General features: G+C 35.0%; 1 protein-coding gene across 1 annotated transcript in view; it reads left to right on the top strand.

Annotated features, from left to right (window-relative positions):
- Window positions 1-21,231, top strand: part of LOC149571912 (putative LRR receptor-like serine/threonine-protein kinase At1g53440) — a 343,799-nt gene extending 322,568 nt beyond the window's left edge. The window contains exons 14-24 of the mRNA XM_089813316.1: window positions 8,701-8,763; window positions 8,963-9,007; window positions 9,169-9,215; window positions 12,000-12,364; window positions 12,489-12,687; window positions 18,262-18,441; window positions 18,606-18,724; window positions 18,828-19,038; window positions 19,266-19,503; window positions 19,626-19,776; window positions 20,649-21,231. Coding sequence (XP_089669442.1) covers window positions 8,701-8,763; window positions 8,963-9,007; window positions 9,169-9,215; window positions 12,000-12,364; window positions 12,489-12,687; window positions 18,262-18,441; window positions 18,606-18,724; window positions 18,828-19,038; window positions 19,266-19,503; window positions 19,626-19,776; window positions 20,649-20,963 — 1,933 coding nt within the window. The 3' untranslated portion in view covers window positions 20,964-21,231. The remainder of the gene's footprint in view (window positions 1-8,700; window positions 8,764-8,962; window positions 9,008-9,168; window positions 9,216-11,999; window positions 12,365-12,488; window positions 12,688-18,261; window positions 18,442-18,605; window positions 18,725-18,827; window positions 19,039-19,265; window positions 19,504-19,625; window positions 19,777-20,648) is intronic.
- Window positions 21,232-23,929: the final 2,698 nt, after the last annotated feature.

Genomic DNA, 23,929 nt, shown 5'->3' with positions numbered 1-23,929 from the left:
CTAGTGCATACTTCATTATATGTTTATAATTTTTTTTGCAAGGTGGACCTAGCAGTCCTTATTGCTCCTAATAGGGTAGATCATCAAAAGTGATCAATGTAAGCCTTAATAGGCCAACTTTATACTGTAGTACTAAAGCTTGTAGGTATCATCCCCACCCCAGTTTTACTTTCTATTTGGAAGGTTTCTAAGTCAAGAAATCTAGTGCGTTAATGTGTTGAATGCTTTCATGTTTTCAATTTCTCATGCATGTAGTTAGATCAAGAATTCACATAAAGAATTAATTGCTAATCAAGTTAAAGTTTTATTGGTTACTAATTCGCCCCTCCCCTCTTAGTAACTTATCCTATTATTATATTTCCAACAATTGGTATCAGAGCATTGTGGTTCTTAGAGGAAAGTTTAATAGCTTGAGCAAAGATCAAAGGCTCTGGAGGTATTCACACTTGATAAGGCTATTGACAATGAGAAGCTAAATTTGGAAGTGGCCATTGGACAACTCAAGAAAGCAAAAGAGCAACTCTCTGAATCCCTAAAATGAAGAAAAGATCTTGCAATCTAGATGAATGATTCAGTGTATATTGAAGAAAAAATTGAAGACATCTATTCAAACAATTTAGACGAAGCCGATGAAGCAATCAAAGAACTATTGGAAAAGAATAGTACTCTTCAAGAAGAAGTAAGAAAACTAAGAAGAGAGCTAGAAATTCAGTCAATAAGATTGTGTGAAGTCATGGAAGAGAAAAATAGGATAAGAGAATAGATAGAAGGAAAGAACAATGAAATTTAGCACCTATCCCTTCAACAAGCAGACTTCATTGATTAGATCACCAATGCAAATGGAGAAATCATGAACCTAAGATCAAAAAATGAAAGATTACAAAATGATCTAAATATTGAAAGATGAACCAATGAAAAAATGATGAAATCCAAAGCAGACATGAATTAGTTGAATGAGCAAAGTCACCTCAGACAAAAAGGAAAAGTAGGAATTGGATATATAGAAGATGGTGAATCATCCAAGTAAGGAGCTCAAAAGAATAAACCTACTTACAGTCACTGTGGTAAGATAGATCATACTTCAAACAGATGACAGAGCAATGGGAAAGCAACATTTAATAGAAAATGCTACAATTGTAATCAGCATGGTCATAGAGCTAATGAATTCAAAGAGAAACCAAGATTTGAAGGAAAATGTCACAAATGTAAGAAGCATGGACACAAGTCATAAGAATGCAAAACAAAGATATTAAATTCAACAGAGCAAATTGTAAAAGCTATATTTGGTTGGGACTATAACACTTGGTGCAAATGTCACTACTGTGGAGAATTTAGACACATTGGATTGAATTGTGTAAAGCATCACATGAGAAAAATAGATACTACCAAAAGATGCTTCATTTGTACAGAACTTGGTCATCTTGCTAAGAACTATATGAATACAGGAAGAATTGTAGATGAAAAGAACGCAAAAGTTGATAATATCATAAAAAACATGAGATAACAATGGGTTCCAAAGTCTACCAAGAATGTAAGCCCAAGTAATGATGATCAAGTCACTCAAGAACTGGGTGACTCCACTATTTCCAGTCAATTTCTCAATGGAGGACTAGAACTAGGCTACTAAAGAAGACATCTAAATTAGTTCCAATTGACAAGACAAAACATCCATATCAGCATTCAAGATGCAAAGGGATCATCGAGTAAGAAGTACAAGTTACTACTGAGTTACCTTCCTTACCGAGTGAGGTCGGGTCATAGACTCTACCGAGTGAGGCCAGGAGTAACTTAGTCTTATGTGGTTACCGAGCCACGAAAGACTCCATCGAGTAATAAATGCAAGTGAAGTGGATGATACTATGTCAATTTGATCTAATAAATATACCAGGTATTTATGACAAATTTTTATAAAAGGAAAGAAATTGAAGTCATTTTTCACTGTGTATTTTCGAGAATTATTTGCGCAGAGTGATCTTGAAGAGCATTCAAGTGATTTGAGTGAATTGTTACCAAAAATTTTTCAGATTCTCTCAAACCCTACCAAGGGAAGATGGCAACTCCTAGCAGCAAAATGAAATGAGGTTCAGATATGTTGGTTTGTGGTGCAGAATGGAAGGCACCGGATTTTAAGCTCACTGCTACTGTTACGAAAGCCCTAGATTCAAGTGGAGCACAGTGAAAAATCCCTCCCAAGGTACTATTGATTAGTGACACCTATTCTCATTTCAAATCTGCTATACAAGATATAGAAACACTAGAGATGGATGAATGTTTAAGGGAGTTATGTGTTGATGGTGTATTGAAACTTGAGCATCAACATCTTGAGGCTAAAGGTTTGACTCATATTCCTCACATGCCATAAAATTTCCAAGTGAAATGGATAAGATACATCCTCAGTCATGTGCATAATGGTTAGTTGTGGTTAGAGCAACTAATTTTGATCACAAAGAAGATGATACACAAGATCATTAGTCTCTCAATGTTGGCTAAAGCTAAAACAACTAAAACCCTAGCCGAGTGGGATGGAAGGGGAATGAAAATTAGCAATGTGACAAACATGGGATTGAAGTTTAGCATTCACATCATAGCACATAAGATCTATAGTCCTGGCAGGTTGAACAGTGTGTCATGTGAAGCTGTAGACTTAGCTTACAAGGTAGTCAAGAATAACCTTTCTCTTGACCTTGCCGAGCTACTATTGAATCAATTCAACAAGAACATTGAGAGCATCAGGACATCAAAGAAAAATCCATGTAAGTTTGGCTCACTATTGACATGTTTATTTTTCTATGTTCAAAATTTCTTTCCATCAAAAGGTAGGAGGAAAGATGCGCTAGTACTCTTTAAGATTAATGAATTTACAATGCTGAGATGGGAGAAAATGAACAATAGATTCTGGATCCCTAGGAAACTAGTCGAGGACTATAAAGACAATGTTTGTTTCATGGTAGATAGTGACAAGGTGTATATTAAGGCAATAAGGCCTAGAATTGAATGGGTGAAACCTCTAGGATATGAGGTGAACATTAATAAAACAAAAGATATAATTGAGGCATTCATAAATGAGCTAGTGGCCATCAAAGCAACCTATTCTGGCACATATGATGAGGCTAAGGCTAGGATAGAACTAAAGATTAAGCTCCCTTAGGTGCTTAACAAAGGCAAGAAGAGGATTGCCAAGTTGAAAACAAGTTGCACTCTCCTGTTAACCGTGGGTAAAGGTGAAGATGTAGAAGTAGAGGATGGAGAATCAAAGGAAGAGGAGCCACTAAAGAAAAAGTGTAAGGTAATCATTACCAAGCCTGCCAAAAAATCCACTGTAGTGTTCACCAGGAGATCCTCTAGGAAGAAAATAGACAAAGAAGGAGGAGACATATTTTTCAAGAGGTCTCCACCCACATTTGAAGAAAGGATGAAAGACTTGGAAATAGGGTCTGGAATAACAAACTTCAAGTCACTAAAGTATGAGACCAAAATAATTGATAAGCAAAAGCAGATTGAAGATATGTTAATATCTAAGATGGGTAAGTGGAAATACTCACCTAATAAGCTTACTTAGCAAATTCCTGATATATTGATGAACAAAATCAAACCAAGATGGGAACATGTAATGTAAATTGCAAAGGATATTCATGAGCAGACCTTGAGACAGCTTATGCCAAATTAGAATGACAAGGAAGTGAAAGGATCTTTAAAGAAAAATGAAGAAAATTTAACATTAAAATTCAATACTTGTCTTATTTTGTTGAAAGACTTAGAGCATGTTGTGAAGAATGCAAAAAATACATAGAAAAATGTTTATCTTCTTCACAAACTGCATGATTTTCTAGTTATTGTGAGTGATAAGGATGATGATGATCAAGAGAAAGATGAAGAAGATGTAACTCATTTTGATAATATTGATGATGAAGAGGAGCAGGAGCAAGAGGCTACTGAGGAAGATGCACAAAATGTTGAGGAAACTGACCCAGTTAAGATTGTTGCAGTGGTTATAGCCTCAGTTCCTAAGTCTCCAAGGAAATCATTGATAACATCAAGTATAGAGATAGCCTCAGTAGGATTGATTGTGACCAACACTACAAGCACAAGCATCCAATCAATCTTTGCACGAGTCCAGCTTAGCACATCATTGACTAAAGTGTCAAACACTTCATCTAACAAGCTACAAGTTCTACCCTCTACATTAGTTTTTGCTACTTTAGGTATTTCTACTGATATTTCTTCTAGCATGGTAACAATTTGTATTTCAACAATAATTGCAGTATCTATTTTTGCAGAAAGTCTTACTATTTCAACTATTGTTTCTATTCCTAGCACACAAGCAATAAGTGCAAGGATAGTTGAGACCAAGCCTCAACCGAGCACAAAATTTTTGAGTAAAGGTAAAGAAAAGGAGGAGGATATAGATCTTGATGAGGAGATTGTCATTCCAAAATGGGACATCTCAAATCTAACTCCAAATTAGATGCAAACCTTTGGTGAACTTCTACAAAAGAAAGCCAAGTAGAAAAGGATAAGAGAAGAAATAAATAAGGAGTTCAAGATCATTGAGGATGCCAAGAACATTCTAGTAGAAGCTATAGACATAGAGGTTGATACTTCTCAACCAATTTTGTATTAGTTGGCAGAGGCAATCTGGCAATATAATGAAGATTTGAATAGACAGGATAAATTATTACAGAGAGTTGAGAAAAAGTTTGAGAATAAAGTTTGAGAAATTATTGCTCAATAGATTGTCATTCACCAAGTAGAGGTATCTACTATTTTGGCCTCTCTAGAAACCTCTTGTACTAATGTATCATTACTTTTTAGAAAGTTATGTGACACATCAATTTTGACAATGTTAGCTTGACCTAAGTTCTAGCTCTGCTCACTTCAATAGGATCAAATTTTTGATAGATAAGTAAGCAAAATTACTCAGAGAAGAAGCAAGAATTTGATCTACTTTGATAGATATCTAGAATATGATCCTCCCTAACATGGATGCACTGCGGAAGCATATTGCACATTCAAAAACCCTCATCCATGATAATAATTTCTCTATTGTAGACCACATGATTGAATTGTCAGCAAACGTGTAGGTGGTATTGCACACATGTAGGTTCTTGCAAGAAAATTGGGACAAGACTTTAGCGCTCATACTGAAGGTACATTTAGACTTCTTGTCTCATTACTATGTAAATATAAGCATAAATATCTGGCATTAATGTCAAAAAGGAGGAGAAGATATGAGAAACTATAGGAAATTTTATAAGGAGATAAAAGGAGGAAAAGATGTGAAAAGATTAGAGAAGATGTGATATGAAAAAGTGGAGAATTTTTTTTTAAATTGCAGATTGTAGAAAAATGTACATTGTATGTATAGTATACTATATATTATGTATGGGGGAGCATTATTACCATGTACAGAAATGTATCCTTCACAAAACCAATTTTGAAAAATCTCAAAAATAGTATACTCTACCGAATTGGAGACAAAGTGATGGATGATTCAGTTTTGACTGATAAGTGTTTTTGTCACTAATGCCAAAAGGGGAGATTGTTGACATTCCAGTCATGTTTGTTATTAGTGACATATACTTATTCAGATCATAAGTTCATATCGAGCATATTGTATAGTTAATAGTGTTAATCAAGCATTTCAGTTGTTACCAAGCTCTATAGTTGCTACTGAGTAGTTACTGCAAAGTTGAAATTCGGTAATGTAAACTGAGCACATTAGTATATGTCGAGTTTACCAGTGCAAACTAAGTTGTGCAGTAGTCACTAAGTTTGCAGTTAATATGATGCGAGTCTAGTGTTAACCAAGTGACTTAGTTTATACTGAGCTCACATATAATCTAGTGTTGACTAAGCTATGCAACAAGAATCAAGTGATTTAGTTTATATGTTGAGTTTCACAATACTCACTGAGTCACTAGTGCAGACCGAGTTAAAGACTACTTGGAAGTGATCAGTATGGACCAAGCTTCTACATCTACCGAGTGCATGATGATATCGAGCATTAACAGTGGATGTCAAGTATCAGAACCTCACCAAGTCAGTCTTTAGAACCTGAATTTCTACACTTTAGCTGACTTTGTAATATTTGTGAAATCTTTTATTGTGGCCAACTTTTTAATTGTGTAATTGGATTGGTATATACATGTAATGTATTATATCCCATCCAAATAATATATGGAGAAGTAATGTAATCATTAAAGAAGAGCAGAAGAGCGAATTACAAAGGCTACAACAGTATAAGGAGCAGCAAAGATTCATCTATCATAGAAGGTGATTTGTAGACTTAGAAGAATCTCATTTAGCAATCCAAGTTGCAAATTAGAGATCAAATATTGCTTCATCCTAACAGGTGGATTAGTGAAATCCTTTAACAAGGTAGACCTAATACTCTTATATAAATCTCTTTACCGAGTGCATACTTCATTGTATGTTTGTAAATCCTTTTGCAAGGTGGACCTAGCAGTCCTTATTGCTCCTAATAGGGCAGATCATCAAAAGTGATCATTGTAAGCCTTAACAAGCCAACTTTATACTGCACTACTAAAGCTTGTGGGTATCATCCCCACCTTAGTTTTACTTTCTATTTGGAAGGTTTCTAGGTCACCAAATCTTGTGTGTTAAAGTGTCATGTATGCTTTCATGTTTTCAGTTTCTCGTGCATGCAATTAGATCAAGAATTCACATAAAGGATTAATTGCTAATCAAGTCAAAGTTTTATTGGTTATTGATTCACCCCTCCCCTCTTAGTAACTTAGCCTATTATTATATTTCCAACAAAAGAAAGGGAAGTAATTTTCTTTGCAAGTTTGCAATGGTTAGTGCAATAACAATGATAGTAATAAAATAAAAACATAAATGAACACTTTATCCTATCTTTTCTTTATTTATTTATCTACATTTGAGAACCCATTCCTTCTATGATTTTTCTCTATTCCTATTAGATATTATAAAAGAGGATCTACATACAAAGGTCAAAATGTTAGGTTTAGGATAGAAAATAATAATTAAATGAAAATATTGGGACAAGCTCATTAAAGAAATCTTTGATTCTCAACAGCCTAATTCCCAACACCCTTTGGTGAGATGAGGGCATTAGGAGCTTCATACCACCCAAAAAGGACCTTTGAGAGACATAACCAATCCTAAGGTCCTTATCATTTATTATATTTACAAATTCAATGCTTGATAAATAGTTTAGGGTAGTACCATCAATAAATGTTAAGAGTGGCATATGACCTAAATGATCTTTAAATGAACCAAGGGAATACACCCTAATGAAAGTACCAAATAGATTATAAAATTGTTAAGGTAAATAATTTATTCTATGCTAGAAAACTAAATAGGAACCAAATAAGGTGAGAAGTGTAGAGATAAGGGAGTTCAAGAGATAACACACATTAAGTAAACCATACCAACAATACAAAGTGAATACAATCATGTATAATCAAATGATAACTCATTCTAAGATATTGTACGATCAAAGTGTTATATTATTCATTTTATGAGTGAATCTACATAAACATCTAAAATAATTAATTATGATTATTCTTCAAATATTAGGGTTCCTAGGTTGACCCAAAAGACTCTAGATGATAATGAAAATATAAAATATAAAGAGTGTTTGGATATGAAAGTATGGGGACTTGATATAGTGAACTTGGGTAATATCACATGCATTCATGACATACTAAAGAATGATCTTTTTTAAAATCTTTTTGCCCCAAATCCTATTTTCTACCCATTTTTAAACCCTCCAATATAAACACACATGATAGGGTATTACCACTTTAGTGAAGTCCCTATATATGAAAGATACCTTCTAAAAAGCTTAATATACTCAAAAGAGGTGATTTGCATAGAATTTTTAAATCAATTTTCTAATTTCATAGACTCAATGAAAAAATAACTTGAGTTACTTCAAAAACCATTCGTAATGCTTGGAGATCATATTTTCCATTTTGCCTTATAGTCAAGTCCTTTTTTATCAAATATATTAGTGTACATATCTTTCAAGATAGGCATAGAAGTTGGAATCTTGAATGAAAGACATATTTCTAATTTAACATGAGATTAGAAAAAAATGGTTAAATTGAATAGTTTGAAAAGAAGGTTAAATATATCATTCAAAAGTGTAATTATATTGTAGGATGTTGTTACAACTAGAAGCTAGTATTTCTATATTATAGCTTATTATTTAAAAATATCTATTAATTTTCAAGGAAGACTTATTCACATGTATCTAGTATTTTGTGCTAGGAGATAATTATACCTACCTTACCTCATTATTTTTCCCCTTTTCACACTTGCATGTATAAGAAAACTTCATTATAAATATTATTCATCTCAAATACATTCATTTATTTTGTGAAATATTGTTTTCTCCATGTGAAAGTTTGTAGTAGGTTGCAAGTTATAGAGTGGAGTTTATTATCCAACAAAATTGATGTATATAAATGTAGTTATTTGCTAGTTTTGTGTATTTTCATTCTTTTAATTAGTAGAATATAACTAATTAAAATTGGAATCAATATAACTAATTAGTAGAATATAACTAATTATGTTGCTAAATCTTTGCTAATACCTTTTAAAATTAGAAAGAAATTATTAGAAAATAAAATAATTTTTAAAAATGTTGAAATCTACATTATATGCATTTGTTTCATACATTGAGACTCTCTGAAAACATTTATTTTGTAGGGATCTATCATACAATAACTTCTCGGGAGAGTCATCGTGGATGGCAAATTCTATAAATGAAATGTAAGCATATCAAATAATTTACAAATGAAAGTAAGGAATCTAATATGTAGTATGTTTATGTTTAGAAGAATAGATGAAAATAAAAAATAGTAATTAGACCTCCTTTTTAGACTTCTATATGTTTTTCATTTTTCATTTAATGTGAATTGTATCTTCTATATGTTTTATGCTTAACTATTATAGTCATCACATTTCACAGAAATTGGATATATAACTTATTCGACAACAACGTTTCTAATGCAAGGTTTGCTTCTAATCTATTTTATTTTTTAATTAGTTAATGTATACATTTATTTTATTCTAAGGTAATATGAATATAATTGACTTTTGTGTAAACATAAGATTCAATATCTATTAGTAATTACTAAAACATTCATGTTTGTGTTGAAAATGAATTGACTCCAGAGATCAATCTTATCTTCAAAGAAGATTTAGTTGCACATCTACACAATGTGAGTTCTTAGATACTAGTGTTAATATTTCATTTTTATTATCTATTTGTATATATAGTTATGGAAAATGAACTAATGGTCTCAAATAAGATGATGTTGCATGGGGGAGGGCTTACGGTAACAATGATTCCTATGCAAGTGAACCCTTTGCTTCACTTAATTATGGTAGTGTTCATAAACATTATAACCCCCCCAACCATAAGTAGTATTCCTACTTATGCATGTCTTATAGAATAGTAGGGCTAATTTATGAGTGTCTTTCTAGTTCTACTCTAGTTCAACTATATACTTACTCTCTTAGCTAACTCTATCCAAATGAGTTGGTAGATCTGAGTCAACCCTTATCAATTGATGAATGCCTCTATCCATATCTACTTGAATAAAGCATTACTTGTCAACCACTACCTTTAGAACAATAAGGGAAGGGTGGGAGGGAATCATGTTTTTGAGGAGGGGCTCCAAAAGCATTATTTTATGTCAATGTTAATGGAACAGGATAGATAAATTTGAATACAAGTATACTTTGTGTTTGTTAAATAAACTGATATAAGTGGAGGGGGGTTGAACAATAGTGCTCCCTAAGTTGGCATATTGGTTTCAATGATTTATCCTTGGTCGACTTAATTCCCTACTTATCAGGTAAAGGCAATTGATCAATTACCAACCAACAACAAGAATTATTTGGGTAGACTCCTTTTCATTAAACTAATTCTTGCAAGCAATTAGAGAAAGGAGATGGCTATTGGTAAAGCCTTGTAGGTTCACTCATACCCAATGTTGTCCTCAAGAAAGAGTGCTTTCAAGGGATGCTTCACTGGGTGATAGGATTGGGTGGATCATAACAAGCAACAACAAGACTTAGTGTGGGATCATATAGAGATAAGTCTCAAGCTTGTTACTAATGAATAGGACTTGTTCTATCTTTTGTTCTTGGAATATGCCAACTATCCAATGACACATTGAAGGAAATACCTTTGAAGAAGTGGAGTTAGCTCCTTTGACCATCACTCCAACAAATTTAGTAGAAATAAAGGTTATGGCCCTTTGTTACAACAAAACCTGGAGGCTAAACAAACAACTATGATGAAATTATTAATGGAATCAAATACAGGCACAAGAGCCAAAAAGATTATTAAAAAGATAGTAGATCTAATGTGCCTTGTAATTTGAAATTAAGTTGTTCTAGCATGAAGTATTCCCTCTTATTATAAGAGATTTGTTCAAGGCCCCAACGAAGTTGATGAGGCACAACTTGAGAAAAAATGAACACATCAGAAAATAAATTATTTATTATCTGATATGAGAAGCTACAACATGTGTTACAGCAAATATAGACCCAACTACATGCGCTATGGGCTACAATATTATCAAACTCTTGAGAAAAAACCCCTTCTAATAGTACTTGCTCCTAAACTCCACCAAAAAATGCCTTTACACTTCAAGAATGGGCTTTAAGTGTTTCTTCATAGGCTTAGGTTTAGGAATACATTTTACATTTTGACATTTGGTAGTCAACACCAAAATAGAGCTTCTAGAAGTCAAATTAGAAGTTGGTGCAAAAATAGAAGGTTCCAAAAAAGGTGATCCAAGTTTTGGGAGGCATAACTTTTAATCCAGGACTCTGCTTGACGAATAGTTTACATTTTGAAAAAGATCTATGGGGGCTTTATAACTTTGTGAGTGGTCATCCCCCATTCTTGAGGCTCGTATGAGGCTATTTAGTGCCTCAAACTGAGCTCCTAAGTGTTTCTAGGAGGTCTTTGAGAAACTTAGAAGTGTCATAATTCTGGAGCACTTGGAATTTTATGCCAACCTTCCCTCTAACTTACACCATCTAACTCTTCATACTTAAGGCTCTATAACAAAATAACTCATTTTTGTCTTTGTCATGCACAAAAACACCAACCTAGAAAAGTAGCACTAGAAATCTGAGATTCGAAATCTCTATTTTGCCCAAATAGGTATCCGAAAATACAAACACATGAAACAAGAACTATCACTAAACATATTTTTGGGTGATATAGGATTGCCCTTACACTACTGGATACTCTTGCATTAGAAGTGGTGACAGTAAATCTATAAAGAGAAAACCTTGATGAATAAAAAGCTCATGTTCTTGCTAGTACATGAAAATAAAATCCCTTAGTGAATAGTAGCCCCCCCTCTCTCCATTCTTCCTCCTCCTAACTCATCCACACCTCACTATTCCTCTTCGCTATATCTTTCCCTTAGAATAGTAGGGGTGTCAAGGATCAATTTATACTCAAAATAAATACTATCACTATCAAAAATACACATTCATTCAAGCGCATTGTGCAATTCTCAAAACCACCTGACAAGTGTCATTATTATCGTGGGCCCCCCTAGCTAGTGCAAAGTTTTCAACTCTCTCATTAGCCTCTTAGACACTCTACTATAGAGGGATAAAAGAATATAAAAAGTAAGTGTGGTAGTTCATTAAAGTCATGATTGATAGATCAACAAAATCAACCATTGGTAGTCTAAAATAACCTTTTAATAATATGTTAGAAGTATATCAGCCCACCCTTGATATAACACCCAAAAAAACATCACAAAGTTGATAGGATTATAAAAACAAACAAGGCTTTAAAAAGCCACATTAGAAAAGTACATACATAAAATCTTCTTGAGTCTCATAATTATAGTTGCTAAAATAGTAGTGCCAAAAACTCACAAGCATATAACTATCATGTAATAGAAAACTTTATTCCGTAGAGTCTTTTATTTAACAAGGAGCTAACTGTATGTCCTTTTGCTTTGCAGACACTTCTTTGGACATTAATTGTGGGGGTGATGAATGGAGTACTTACGAGGGAGATGTCAATCCACTAGGCCCTTCCTCGTACTTTGCAAGCCCTGATGGGAAATGGGCAGTCAGTAATACAGGAGTTTTCATGGATGCTGAAGACCATCCATTTAAAGTGGAAGCCGACCAATCTCTATTTACCAAAGGAATGGACAGAGAACTGTATAGAACAGCACGTTGTTCATCTAGCTCCTTGAGATACTATGCATTATGCCTTCAAAATGGACAATATACAGTACAACTCCACTTTGCTGAGATAGTTATATCCAATGGAATGATCTTTCCAAGTCTAGGAAGGCGCATCTTCGATGTTTATATTCAGGTATCTGCCTTTTTCTCCTAATCTTGATGGTAATTGTTTACTAGACTGTAACATAAAGCTGTTTGACAACATTTCATATACTGATTTTTCAAAGGTACATTTTTCGCTTTTGAAATTTATGTAGGGAAGTAGAAGATTGAAAGATTTTAACATCAAGGACGCTGCTGGAGGTTCGTCATACAAGGTGGTAATTAGAAATTTCACTGTGAATGTGACTGAAAATTATCTGGAAATCCACTTTTTTTGGGCTGGAAAGGGAACATATGACATACCAAAGAGGGGAACGTATGGACCTTTGGTATCAGCTATTAAAATCAGTCCAAGTAAGATTCCTATGCAAATTTATTTCAGGGCTATGAACATGAAATGTCCTTTTACTGATTTTGTATGATATTTCAAGCCTCTAATCAGATCTTTAAGATCAAACAACCAATCTTTCAAAGATCCACCAATTTCTCAATAAACCCCAAATCGGGTATGCCAGAAATAGTGCCAAAAACTTCACAGCTTCACATATTATTAGTAAATCTAAAAGTGGACATTTTTATAGAAATTTCAGCAGCATAACAGCCTACAAAATGACATTTTCAGATTTGTATAACATTTACACAACAGCTCCCAAACGGAGGATAAAAACAATGCTCATCGGGCTCTCGAAAACAACATAGAATAGTCCAGAAACACCACAAAAACACTAATAATCTATCACAGAAGCATAATCACAACCAAATACATGTATTCAGCTCTATTTAACATTTAAAAGTCTGAAATACAGCAACAACCCAAACTGATATGAAATACTCAACCGGAAACACCAAACTCTTACAAAAAACACACCCGAAAAAATCACAAATCTGCGCTGTTCAGCACAAAGGCAAACTCTGCATAAGCATGCACATGGAATGGCTTCAAACTCCTGTCCTTAGCCTTCCTCGAAACCTGCAAACTCTCGTTCTTGGGTCTCCTTCTCCACAGGTTTGGCAGCCTCTGAAGAATATCAAAGAAATGAGCAAAAATCAAGTTTTGGAATGAGGCCAAAATGCCTCCAAACCCCTTAGATGAGGGCATAACCCTAACTGATGTCCAAGAGGGGTTAATAAAACATATTTTAATAATAATTTTCATTTATTAGTCCATTAGCTTCCAAAGATTATCCCCTTTTTCCGAAACTTCACCTTTTTGGGCCTGCCTGCCTTGGCAAAGATTATTATTTTTAATTATTTGAAAAAGGGACATGACAAGTCCTCCCCTTCCAAATATTGCTTGTCCTCAAGCAATGGTTGAACAATAAACCAATCAATCCACCTAGATCCCAAATGTAGTCATGAACTATACTATTGTCAATTAACACAAGCTCCTGCAATATCCTCTACAATATAACCAAGAGGAAACCATAGTCAAACTGACAATTACTGCTCAACCAAACTCCAAAGTCACAACTTCCACAATCAGAAACCCACGAGAAACAAACTCTTAGAACATCAAAACCCAAGTAAAGTGGATAAATCAAATTGCCAACACAGTAAATACCATTAACGCATCGCACTGGCCTATACGGAATGTACAATCCAACTCTGCAACAATGGTGAATACTCCCGAATGAAACTATACCATGTATGGAGAATCCACACACTGTACAACTCCTGCAGTCAACACAACTCTGCAGATCACTGGCCACTATCTCATAACCATAACTCCCATGCACCCCTGATGGTGAAAAGCCATCACAAGATAAATAGCAAGAAATGGAACCCAAACTAAATTTGCCTGCCATCAACTCCTCAACACAAGGATCAAATGCTAACTGATGTACATACCCTACAATATAATGTTGATAAAAAAAACCAACCTCAGTCAACAGCTCATCATGAACAAGTGATACAACCCACTGTGACTGATCACCAGCTAAGTCAGGAGATGTCATAGCCAAAGGAGTAAAATCAATAACAACACCCGCTGAAGCATCACTCCAAAAGTCCTGCTTTAAGTCATGTATTATCAAGCTGTCAACTGCAAAATCTATCGCCATGTCGTGCCCATCACATCTCTCATCCCGAGGCGTCAAACTATCCCATAACTGATGATAAGCACTAGGAACCAAAGTACATCTCTGTATCATCATCTCATCAACATGGTCATCAAAGGTGAATTGATGAGCATACCTCACAATGTAATGTTGATAGAATGAGCCAATCTTAGTCAGTGGCTCAGACTGCAATCCAGATGTAACTAACTGCAATTGATCACTAACCAAGTTGGAACTAACTACTACCTCTGAAGATATCACCAAGGGAGTAGTATTACTAGAAGGAACCATGCCAACTGCCGGCTCACCAACATCACACATGGTCTTTGATACAACATCTCTAATTTTCGTGCCATTAGTACTAGAGGTCACCACCATGTCAGGCATACCACAACAATCTGCTGCAGCACCCAACTCAACTGAACCTGACTTTAGTGGGGATGAACCCAATATGCCAATGTTAGTATCAAGGATGGATGCATCCCCATCTCCATTGTCTTTGACAATCTCGACCATGGACATCCTTAGATCACCAAACACCACAGCTTGTGACTGTACAGAATCTGGTAAAGACTATAGTTGCTCTAAGTCCATGGTCACCTTAGCCAAATGAAACTGTGACTCCTTGAAAGCCAACTGTGTACTCTCAAGAATCTCAGAAGTCACCTCAAGTTGCTGAGTAAGCTCACTCACCTCATCTTCCTTGGCCAATAATGCATCATATGTTGTACTCCCCCACTCCGTAAGATAATCTTTGTCGGCTACCAACTGCATATAATTCTGTCTCAAAATCCGAATAGCCTCCTATAAAGAGTGGATCTCTGTCAAGGAAAGATAACTTCCTTCCTGCTCATCACTAGTAGGAGAACCCCATCCATAAACTACTAACAACTGACGAGCAGCATCGAAATGTTAGCAAGTGATAGCAATGTCTCGGTCACTAACTCTCAACTGATTAGACACATGATGGCATTGGCTTGACTGTCTCCTACAAACCTCCTCTGATGCACTGTCTAAAGGAGTATCCTCAAAGTTACTAGTCTCTAGAGTATTACCATCCATATCCTGTGAATCAACCCTAAAGCTCATATCAACATACGGAGTATAAAAAATTGTAGCACTGCTGTCCAACTCCTCTGTACCCAAGGAAACTAAGTCTTCAAAACTGCCCACTGCATCCTCCTGGATGTCATCAATGCCAATATGATCCTGGGACTCATCTGTACACACTGCCAAATATGAAAGATCATCAACACATTCCAGCAAGTATGGTCGACTCGATATAAGAACAAAGCCCAACATCGGTGTATAAAAGCTAATACCAACATCGAACAAGCTGCTAGCACAAGAAAAGACAACACCGTGCAATCTGCTAATCAAATCCATGATAGCACCCAAACAAACACTGCTACCAAAAAGTGTTAAAGATCTCCAGTCAACTGAATCCCAAATGCCAATATAACAATCTCGAGTCCATATCTGTAAACTAGAATCAGCTGGTAACTCAAGCAAAATCTTCACTTGAGTAATATGACCAATACCAACTAACTCCACATACCTGTCATGATGAGATAATGAAGTCACAATACTGTCTTTGTTCACTTTCAATTGGCTAGACAAATCATGTGAAGTACTACCAGCCTCAACCTCATGTGACGAAGCATCTAACTGTGCCTGGTACTCTTTCTCAGCAAAGTCATGAATGCTCAATGTTTGCTCATCTCTACCACGTATCTCACCATCATGCACAACAACATCCTCATAATCATCATCTGAACCCACTACGCTGTAGTCACTACCTGTTGTAACTATACCATCCTGAATACCTGTGATATCACCTTTTAACGACCTGTATACAATTGTCTCAATTTGAGTATCAAGTTGACCATTACTATCAATCTGCGTAATATCCTTTCTCACTACCTCCTGTGGCGGAGTAGAATCTGAGACCTCTGCCTGGCTATAAGCTAGTTTCTCAAACTCCTCATGCAAGTTCTTAGTAATTGTGTCATCTGCTCTGTGAGAAAATCTACCAAATAGAAATCCAGTCAACTTATCCACCTTAGCTGGGTCGGACAACATGTCATTCATTATACGGTGGTGCTCAACCAACTGTTCAAACATGTCATGGCTTATTTTCCTAAGTTTATCTTGAATGTCTAAATAACCATCCTTCTACTGTTCTGACTCTGGAAATCAATTGTCCAAGATCGTGTCCTCTGAGACTCTATGCTATACTTGTCCATTCTAGATAAAGTAGAGTGTAACTCCAATAGGTTATAACTTCTTCAAACACCAAGAACTAACATGCAATTGATTAGAAGTAACATGCAACCATAGATTTTCACATGCAGCTAATTAGAAGCAACATGCAACCACCAAATTCACCATGAACTAACATGCAACCATAGATTTTCACATGCAGCTAATTAAAAGCAACATGCAACCACCAAATTCACCAGGAACTAACATGCAAATGATTAGAACTAGCATGCGACCATAGATTTTGACATGCATCTGATTAGAAGCAACATGCAACCACCAAATTCACCAAGAACTAACATGCAAATGATTAGAAGTAGCATGCAATCATAAATTTTGACATGCAAGATTTGGGTAGTTGTCAAAACTGACATGCAAACTTCTACAAACCCTCAAGCTGGCAAGATCATAACTCTGATACCATTGAAATGTCCCTTTACTGATTTTGTATGATATTTCAAGCCTCTAATCAGATCTTTAAGATCAAACAACCAATCTTTCAAAGATCCACCAATTTCTCAATAAACCCCAAATCGGGTATGCCAAAAATAGTGTCAAAAACTTAACAGCTTCACATATTATTAGTAAATCTGAAAGTGGACATTTTTATAGAAATTTCAGCAGCATAACAGCCTACAAAATGACATTTTCAGATCTGTATAACATTTACACAACAACTCCGTATAACATTTACACAACTACTCCAAAACGGAGGATAAAAACAATGCTCATCGGGCTTCCGAAAACAACATAGAATAGCCCAAAAACACCACAAAAACACTAATAATCTATCACAGAAGTATAATCACGACCAAATACATATATTCAGCTCTATTTAACATCTAAAAGTGTGAAATACAGCAGCAACTCAAACTGATATGAAATACTCAATCAGAAACACCAAACTTTTACAAAAAACACATCCGAAAAAACCACAAATCTGCGTTGTTCAGCACAAAGGCAAACTCCGCATGAGCATGCACATGGAATGGTTTCAAACTCCCGTCCTTAGCCTTCCTGGAAACCTGCAAACTCTCGTTCTTGGGTCTCCTTCTCTACAGGTTTGGCAGCCTCTGAAGAATAACAAAGAAATGAGCAAAAATCAAGTTCTGGAATGAGCTCAAAATGCCTCCAAACCCCTTAAAAGAGGGCATAACCCTAACTCATGTCCCAGAGGGGTTAATAAAACATATTTTAATAATAATTTTCATTTATTAGTCCATTAGCTTCCAAAGATTATCCCCTTTTTCCGAAACTTCACCTTTTTGGGCCTGCCTGCCTTAGCAAAAATTATTATTTTTAATTATTTGAAAAGAGACATGACAAAACAACTTCCTTTGTATTTATTTTTTCTGGATAATGATATAGCAAAGTTTCATTAAGACATTGTTCTCTGTTCACTTTAGTAATAGATGACGTAACTGATAGTAAACCTGTAGAATCCTCTTTGTGTCTAAAACAGTTCCCATAAACTTGAGGTTCAGCAAGATCTTTTTTTTATACCTCAGATGAAAATATTATACTTTGGTTATGCCCAAATCCACCGTTCTGTTGAGTGCATATATTGTTTATCTTATATTAAAATAATGATCTTGATTTGTTTTCACAGATTTCAAAGTCAAGAATATTACCACTAGCAATGGCAGAAATAAAAGCAACAAAGGTATTGTTATCGGCATAGTTTCTGGGTCAGTAATTGCTCTAGGTTTTATGGTGTGCTTGGCATTCATCATTATTCGAAAAAGAAAGGGAACAAGGAGTAGACCTTTCAAAGCCAATGATGATATGGGTAATGAGAAATGTTTATTTCTGGTCATACACTATCATACTCCATTTTTAAATTTTTTTTTTGGTGAATAGTCCTTTTCTGGTCATACACTATCACACTCCAGTGTAATCTGTGAAAATGTCGATGAGTGCACTGACACAAGTTTATCTGAATGCTGTCTACAGAACTGATAAACGTGGACACGATTTCAAATACATTCAGCCTAGAGATTATTAAAAATGCCACAGGTGACTTTAACCCTGAAAACAAGATAGGAGAAGGCGGATTTGGTGCTGTTTTCAAGGTATATCAAAACCCACATTGATATTACTTCAGTTGCTCTGTCTAGTATTAACTCAGATGGGCTTGAATTGATGTAATTTCTTTAATGTTTCCTTTTTTATCAGGGAATTCTGCCAGATGGGAAAATGGTTGCAGTCAAGCAGATGTTTCACAATTCAAGACAAGGCGTTCGGGAGTTTCTTAATGAACTGGGTACAATATCTGCAATGCAGCATCCCAATCTTGTGGAATTGTATGGTTGTTGCATAGAAGGAAAACAGCTCTTCTTGGTCTATGAGTACTTGGAGAACAACAGTTTAGATCGCGGGTTGTTTGGTACGTCCTGATAAATTGTCCTCGATTAATGAAATTTTTAATGGATCACAGTTTAAATCTCTTCCATTGATGAAATTTTATATAGATCACAGTTCCAATTTTTTCTCGCTAATAAATTAGTTTATAATGCAAGTGTCCAGTCACAGAATAATGAATTCATCAAAGTATGCAATTGGAAACTTGAAATCGTCTGCTGAAAGAGTTTGTAATTCAATTTCAATCTATAGGTCCTGAGGAATTCAGGCTCAAGCTTGACTGGCCTCAAAGGTACAATATTTGCCTTGGAGTTGCACATGGCCTTGCATATTTGCATGAAGGATCCAGACTGAAAATTATACATCGCGATATCAAGACAAGAAACATCCTTCTAGATCAACATTTGAATCCGAAAATCTCAGATTTCGGATTGGCCAAGTTATTTGACCCTGACAAAACTCATGTCAATACCGGAGTGGCAGGAACAATGTAAGCTTCACCAAGAGAATCATTTCTTGGAATAAAATGTAGACACTCAGTACGATTAAAACCGGGGTTGTGCAATGGCATATGAAGTTTACACCTCTAAATTTCTTTTATTAATGTTGCAGAGGATATACGGCTCCGGAATATGCTTTGAAAGGTCATCTCACAGAGAAGGCAGATGTGTATAGTTTCGGAGTGCTAGTCCTTGAAGTTGTGAGTGGCAGAACTCACACAGAGAAGACAATGCAGGCAGATATGGTTTATCTTCTGGAATGGGTAACAATACCACCCTTCCTTTAAGTATAAGCATACTGCAATGCATAGTCTCAAATTTGAAGTATACACATGTTTTAGTTTGTTTGTTGGAGTTGAAAATCAAATTTAGCATATGCTTAGTGTGTGAAAAATGTTTTTTAAATTATAAATTATTGAATAAGTTAAGACACAAAAGATCAAAATGTGCAGAAAACACCACAGAGAATTTGAACATGTCTCCACCATTAAAGCCTTAATGTTTAAGAATTCCTCTCATCCTCCTTGTCATCTGCACAACCCAGTTTTAACTTTGTACCAAATTGTTGGTATTGGAAATTCAAATTAGATGAACTACCAGATACCTGAATTTTGGTTTCATAATTACTACAATCAATAAGTTTTGGTGTGTTTTTGAATTACCATAAATCTTGATTTATCAATATAAGTTATTTACGAGCAAACATAAAGAATCACTTATGAAAGATCAAAGATCAACTCATTACTTAGAAATCTACTTCTATGTAAATAGAAACTGCCTCCAAAGTTAGAAATCATCTTAATATTAGACACCAACTAAAAAAGACTACAATTCACAACTTGAGATTATACTTTAAATGTTTTTACAATGAAAATACGACACTTCAATAAATTCTTGAAGTAACAAGCAATCAATGAATATCAAATAATAGTAAAATACAAACTCCAAAGAAGAATTTTTCATAATGCTTAGAGAACAATTGCAAAAGATGCATTCTTTTGATAATCAATAATTCAGAAAAGAACCTGCAACAGAAATGTTCTATTTTTATGTGAAAAAATTATGATGATAGTAAGGAAACAAAAAGATGCTCTTGGATTACTTACGATATTTTTTCTTTTGGATTATGTTATAGGCTTGGCACTTGTATGAGAAGAAAAGGTTGCTCGATTTGGTTGATGTGAATCTGAAAAACTCAAGCTACTCTGAGGAACAAGTTCTAAGGGTGATCAATGTGGGTCTGTTATGCACCAACGGAACTCATTTGCAAAGACCTTCCATGTCCACAGTTGTTGAAATGCTGGAAGGGAAAATAGAAGCCTATGTTTCACATTCTCGACCATCAGATCTGGGGAACATGAAGCCCAATATATTTACAGAAGAGAAAGCGCCTTCACACAGAGAGAGCTTTAGCGCTGGAGGACCATCAAACGATAGTTCATCTGCCTAATCAAGTTCTGCAAATAAGAACCAAACTATATTACAGAGTGTATGCTAATTTCTATGTAGTCTCACTCTCTGCTACCTTTGACAAACAAAACAATGATTATGCTATGGTGAAGATTGACCCACTTCTAACAAACACTTCATATCTTTTAAGCATTTCTTAAGAAACACACTCATAAATTAGCACTTGTTAAAGAGATTTCTGCAATGACAGACTATGTAAAGTACAGATGTTTTCAAAAATTTGAATTATACTTTCTTTGAAGAGACTATCTCATGTTTCGCTTTTTCTCAATCGTTTTATTGTCATACTAAGGTGATAGGAAAGCAGTTCTCATATGTTTGCATAAAATAATAAATTAAGCAGCTTCAACCTTAAACCCCAACAAATGTAAAACTTGTTGGAATTTATTTATATTCCTTAGCCACCTGACAGTAGTAATTGTGCAGCCCATTGGAAATCTGACATTTTATATTTCTTTCTCTCCTAACACAACAGTGACGTTTCAGGAAGTTCCAGTGTCTCATCCCTGTGAGCATCACCTAGATCCAATGAGTGCTAAGTGTTCCATTTATTCGCATGAGAGATGGATTCATGTTGAATCACTACTCATGAAACATGGGTCAATGAGGTTGACTCAAAATCACACACTTAAATCCTGATAGCAATATCACAATTTGATTTGCTGTGGAAATTATCTCCTACTCATCAACTGCAGTAGCTGTTATTGTTTTTGACAGAAATGTAACTACCCTTAAGTGATTTTGAAAATGAGAGCAACTCTTTTGAAAAGAAAATGAAAATCTCCGCAATAACATAAAGATAGTTTTGTGATCAGAGAATAGAAGAGGAATGTTGAACCATGTAGCTTTCGACGGATAGAAGATTAGTGTGCAACTCCAAATAGTTGCAAGAATCAGTTGTGGCAACAGTTAAGTTTGTAGTTACAGTCAGTTTGATATGATCATGAATTTATTATTGATTGTAAATCATCATTAGATAAATATTCTTATATATATATGGTTATTTATATTATTAATATATTAACTAATGATGTAGATCTAAATCTGTATTTGGAACATATGAATAACAATGGTAATATAATTACATTTGCAGACATGATCCATGTTACCTAATATGATATTAGAACCTAATTGTAAATGTAAGAAGCATTGAGATTTATTAATATGTTGTGCAAATAAATCAACAGGAAATAAGGTCATTTCTGAATATGATGAAGTTTAATCTCGGGCTATTCGAGTTGATGAGTTTATATTGCAAATGATACCACAGGTCTGCGAAAGGTGTTTGGAAGGAAACAGACCATAGATATGGAAGAGTTTGATACACATCTGGAATGTATTTGATCTTGTCTCAGACGCCAGACGCTCATTGTCACAACAAAGATCAAAGAAAATCTCTTTGGCAGTCGATAGTCCTCCAATAATGCCCATAAGAAGGTCAACCCTTACTCAGCAACAGAACCACATCAGACATAGAACGCCCAACACTGTTACAGTCAGCAGATATTTAAGTAGGCAACTTATGAAATTAATAAGGAAAGGAAGTCTACGGCAGAGTGGCCCAAGACACCACCCCTATACAGTATTCTACTGAACGACTGAAAATTGGCGGGGGTTTTGTCTACTATGAAGCACGATAGATCACTTATCGGGAGAGTCATGAACAACCGTTATTAAATAATCTCAATTCACCAAGATCTCCATTTTGAGCACTAAATCGATGGACCGGTCGGGAGCAATTATGGTATCAAATAGAAAATAAAGAGGCGATGAGCAAGTAATTCACATGGGCACATAAGAATAGTTCATACCAAGAACACAATATGGAAGCTCAGGCATAAATACAAGACAAAAGAATAACAGATATAATAGGATGGTGATTTCTAAGAGACATTGGAAGACGGGGACTCGAGGCATTGGAAGATTTGTCTCGCCCGCAATAGAGGGAATACATACATCGATAGATATCTAACAATGACGCAATGGTTTCTACAAACATGGAGGATGTAATAGTCGCATTGGCATCTATTCAGAGAAGGTTCAAGTTCAGTAAGAGCATGCTGAAGGTTGATGCTTCACAAGAGATTCAAACCATCAGTTTCACCGTCTGTGACGATCAATAATAGTTTAGAGTTTAGATTTGCATTTTTAAGTGCAGTTTATTTATTAACTCATGATTCATAGGGCCCATTAATTTTGGTAGTTCTCACTAGTCAAACAGAAGTTTATTCTGTTCATTAGTTTGCAAAATAATTTGTTCAAATAGTTTACCTCTTCATCATTGAAATTGAACTCCAGTTCTAACTATTGAACTGAGAATAAAGTTTAAGTTTTGCCACAATTAGTGAGTCGTTCAACATGTTTAAAAAGAGATTCATACAATATAATGAGATATGGAATGACGCTACAATAAAAAAGTTGTTTTAACCTCCTGCTTCCAAAATAACTAAGTCTTATTTTTCTGCTCTAAAACAGAGCATACTCTTTTTAATAACAGAGTTCTTTTTCACGTTTCATATATATTGTTTATGTTGTTTGATTCTCTTTCATTAGCTGCTGTCATTCTAATCCTACATTTGGTATCAGAGCTGAAGGTGTTTGAAAAACAGCAGCATGGCAAACAACTTTACATATTCTAGAGTTTGATGGAGTTGATTATCAATATTGGTCAATCAAGATGAAAACTTTTTTAATTGAGAAAGATTATTGGGAGATCATTGAATCTGGATATGTAGAGCCTGCGGACTAGGATACTTTCCAACCTAATGATAGGAGATTGAAGAAAGAAGCTGAGAAGAAGAATGCAATGGCATTGTTTTAAATTTAGATGGCTCTTGAGAAAAGCTTGTTTCCTAGAATTGCTAATGCACAGACAACAAAAGAGGCTTGAAAGACTTTAAAAGATGCTTACCATGGCAATGATCAGATCAAAGTTGTGAAACTACA

This window comes from Cupressus sempervirens, chromosome 2 (assembly GCF_028749045.1).
Source record: "Cupressus sempervirens isolate cs-2001-9-10 chromosome 2, ASM2874904v1, whole genome shotgun sequence".
NCBI classification, from domain to species: domain Eukaryota; kingdom Viridiplantae; phylum Streptophyta; class Pinopsida; order Cupressales; family Cupressaceae; genus Cupressus; species Cupressus sempervirens.
The sequence above is the reverse complement of the archived record's forward strand: the minus strand, read 5'-3'. Positions and strand labels throughout refer to the sequence as shown.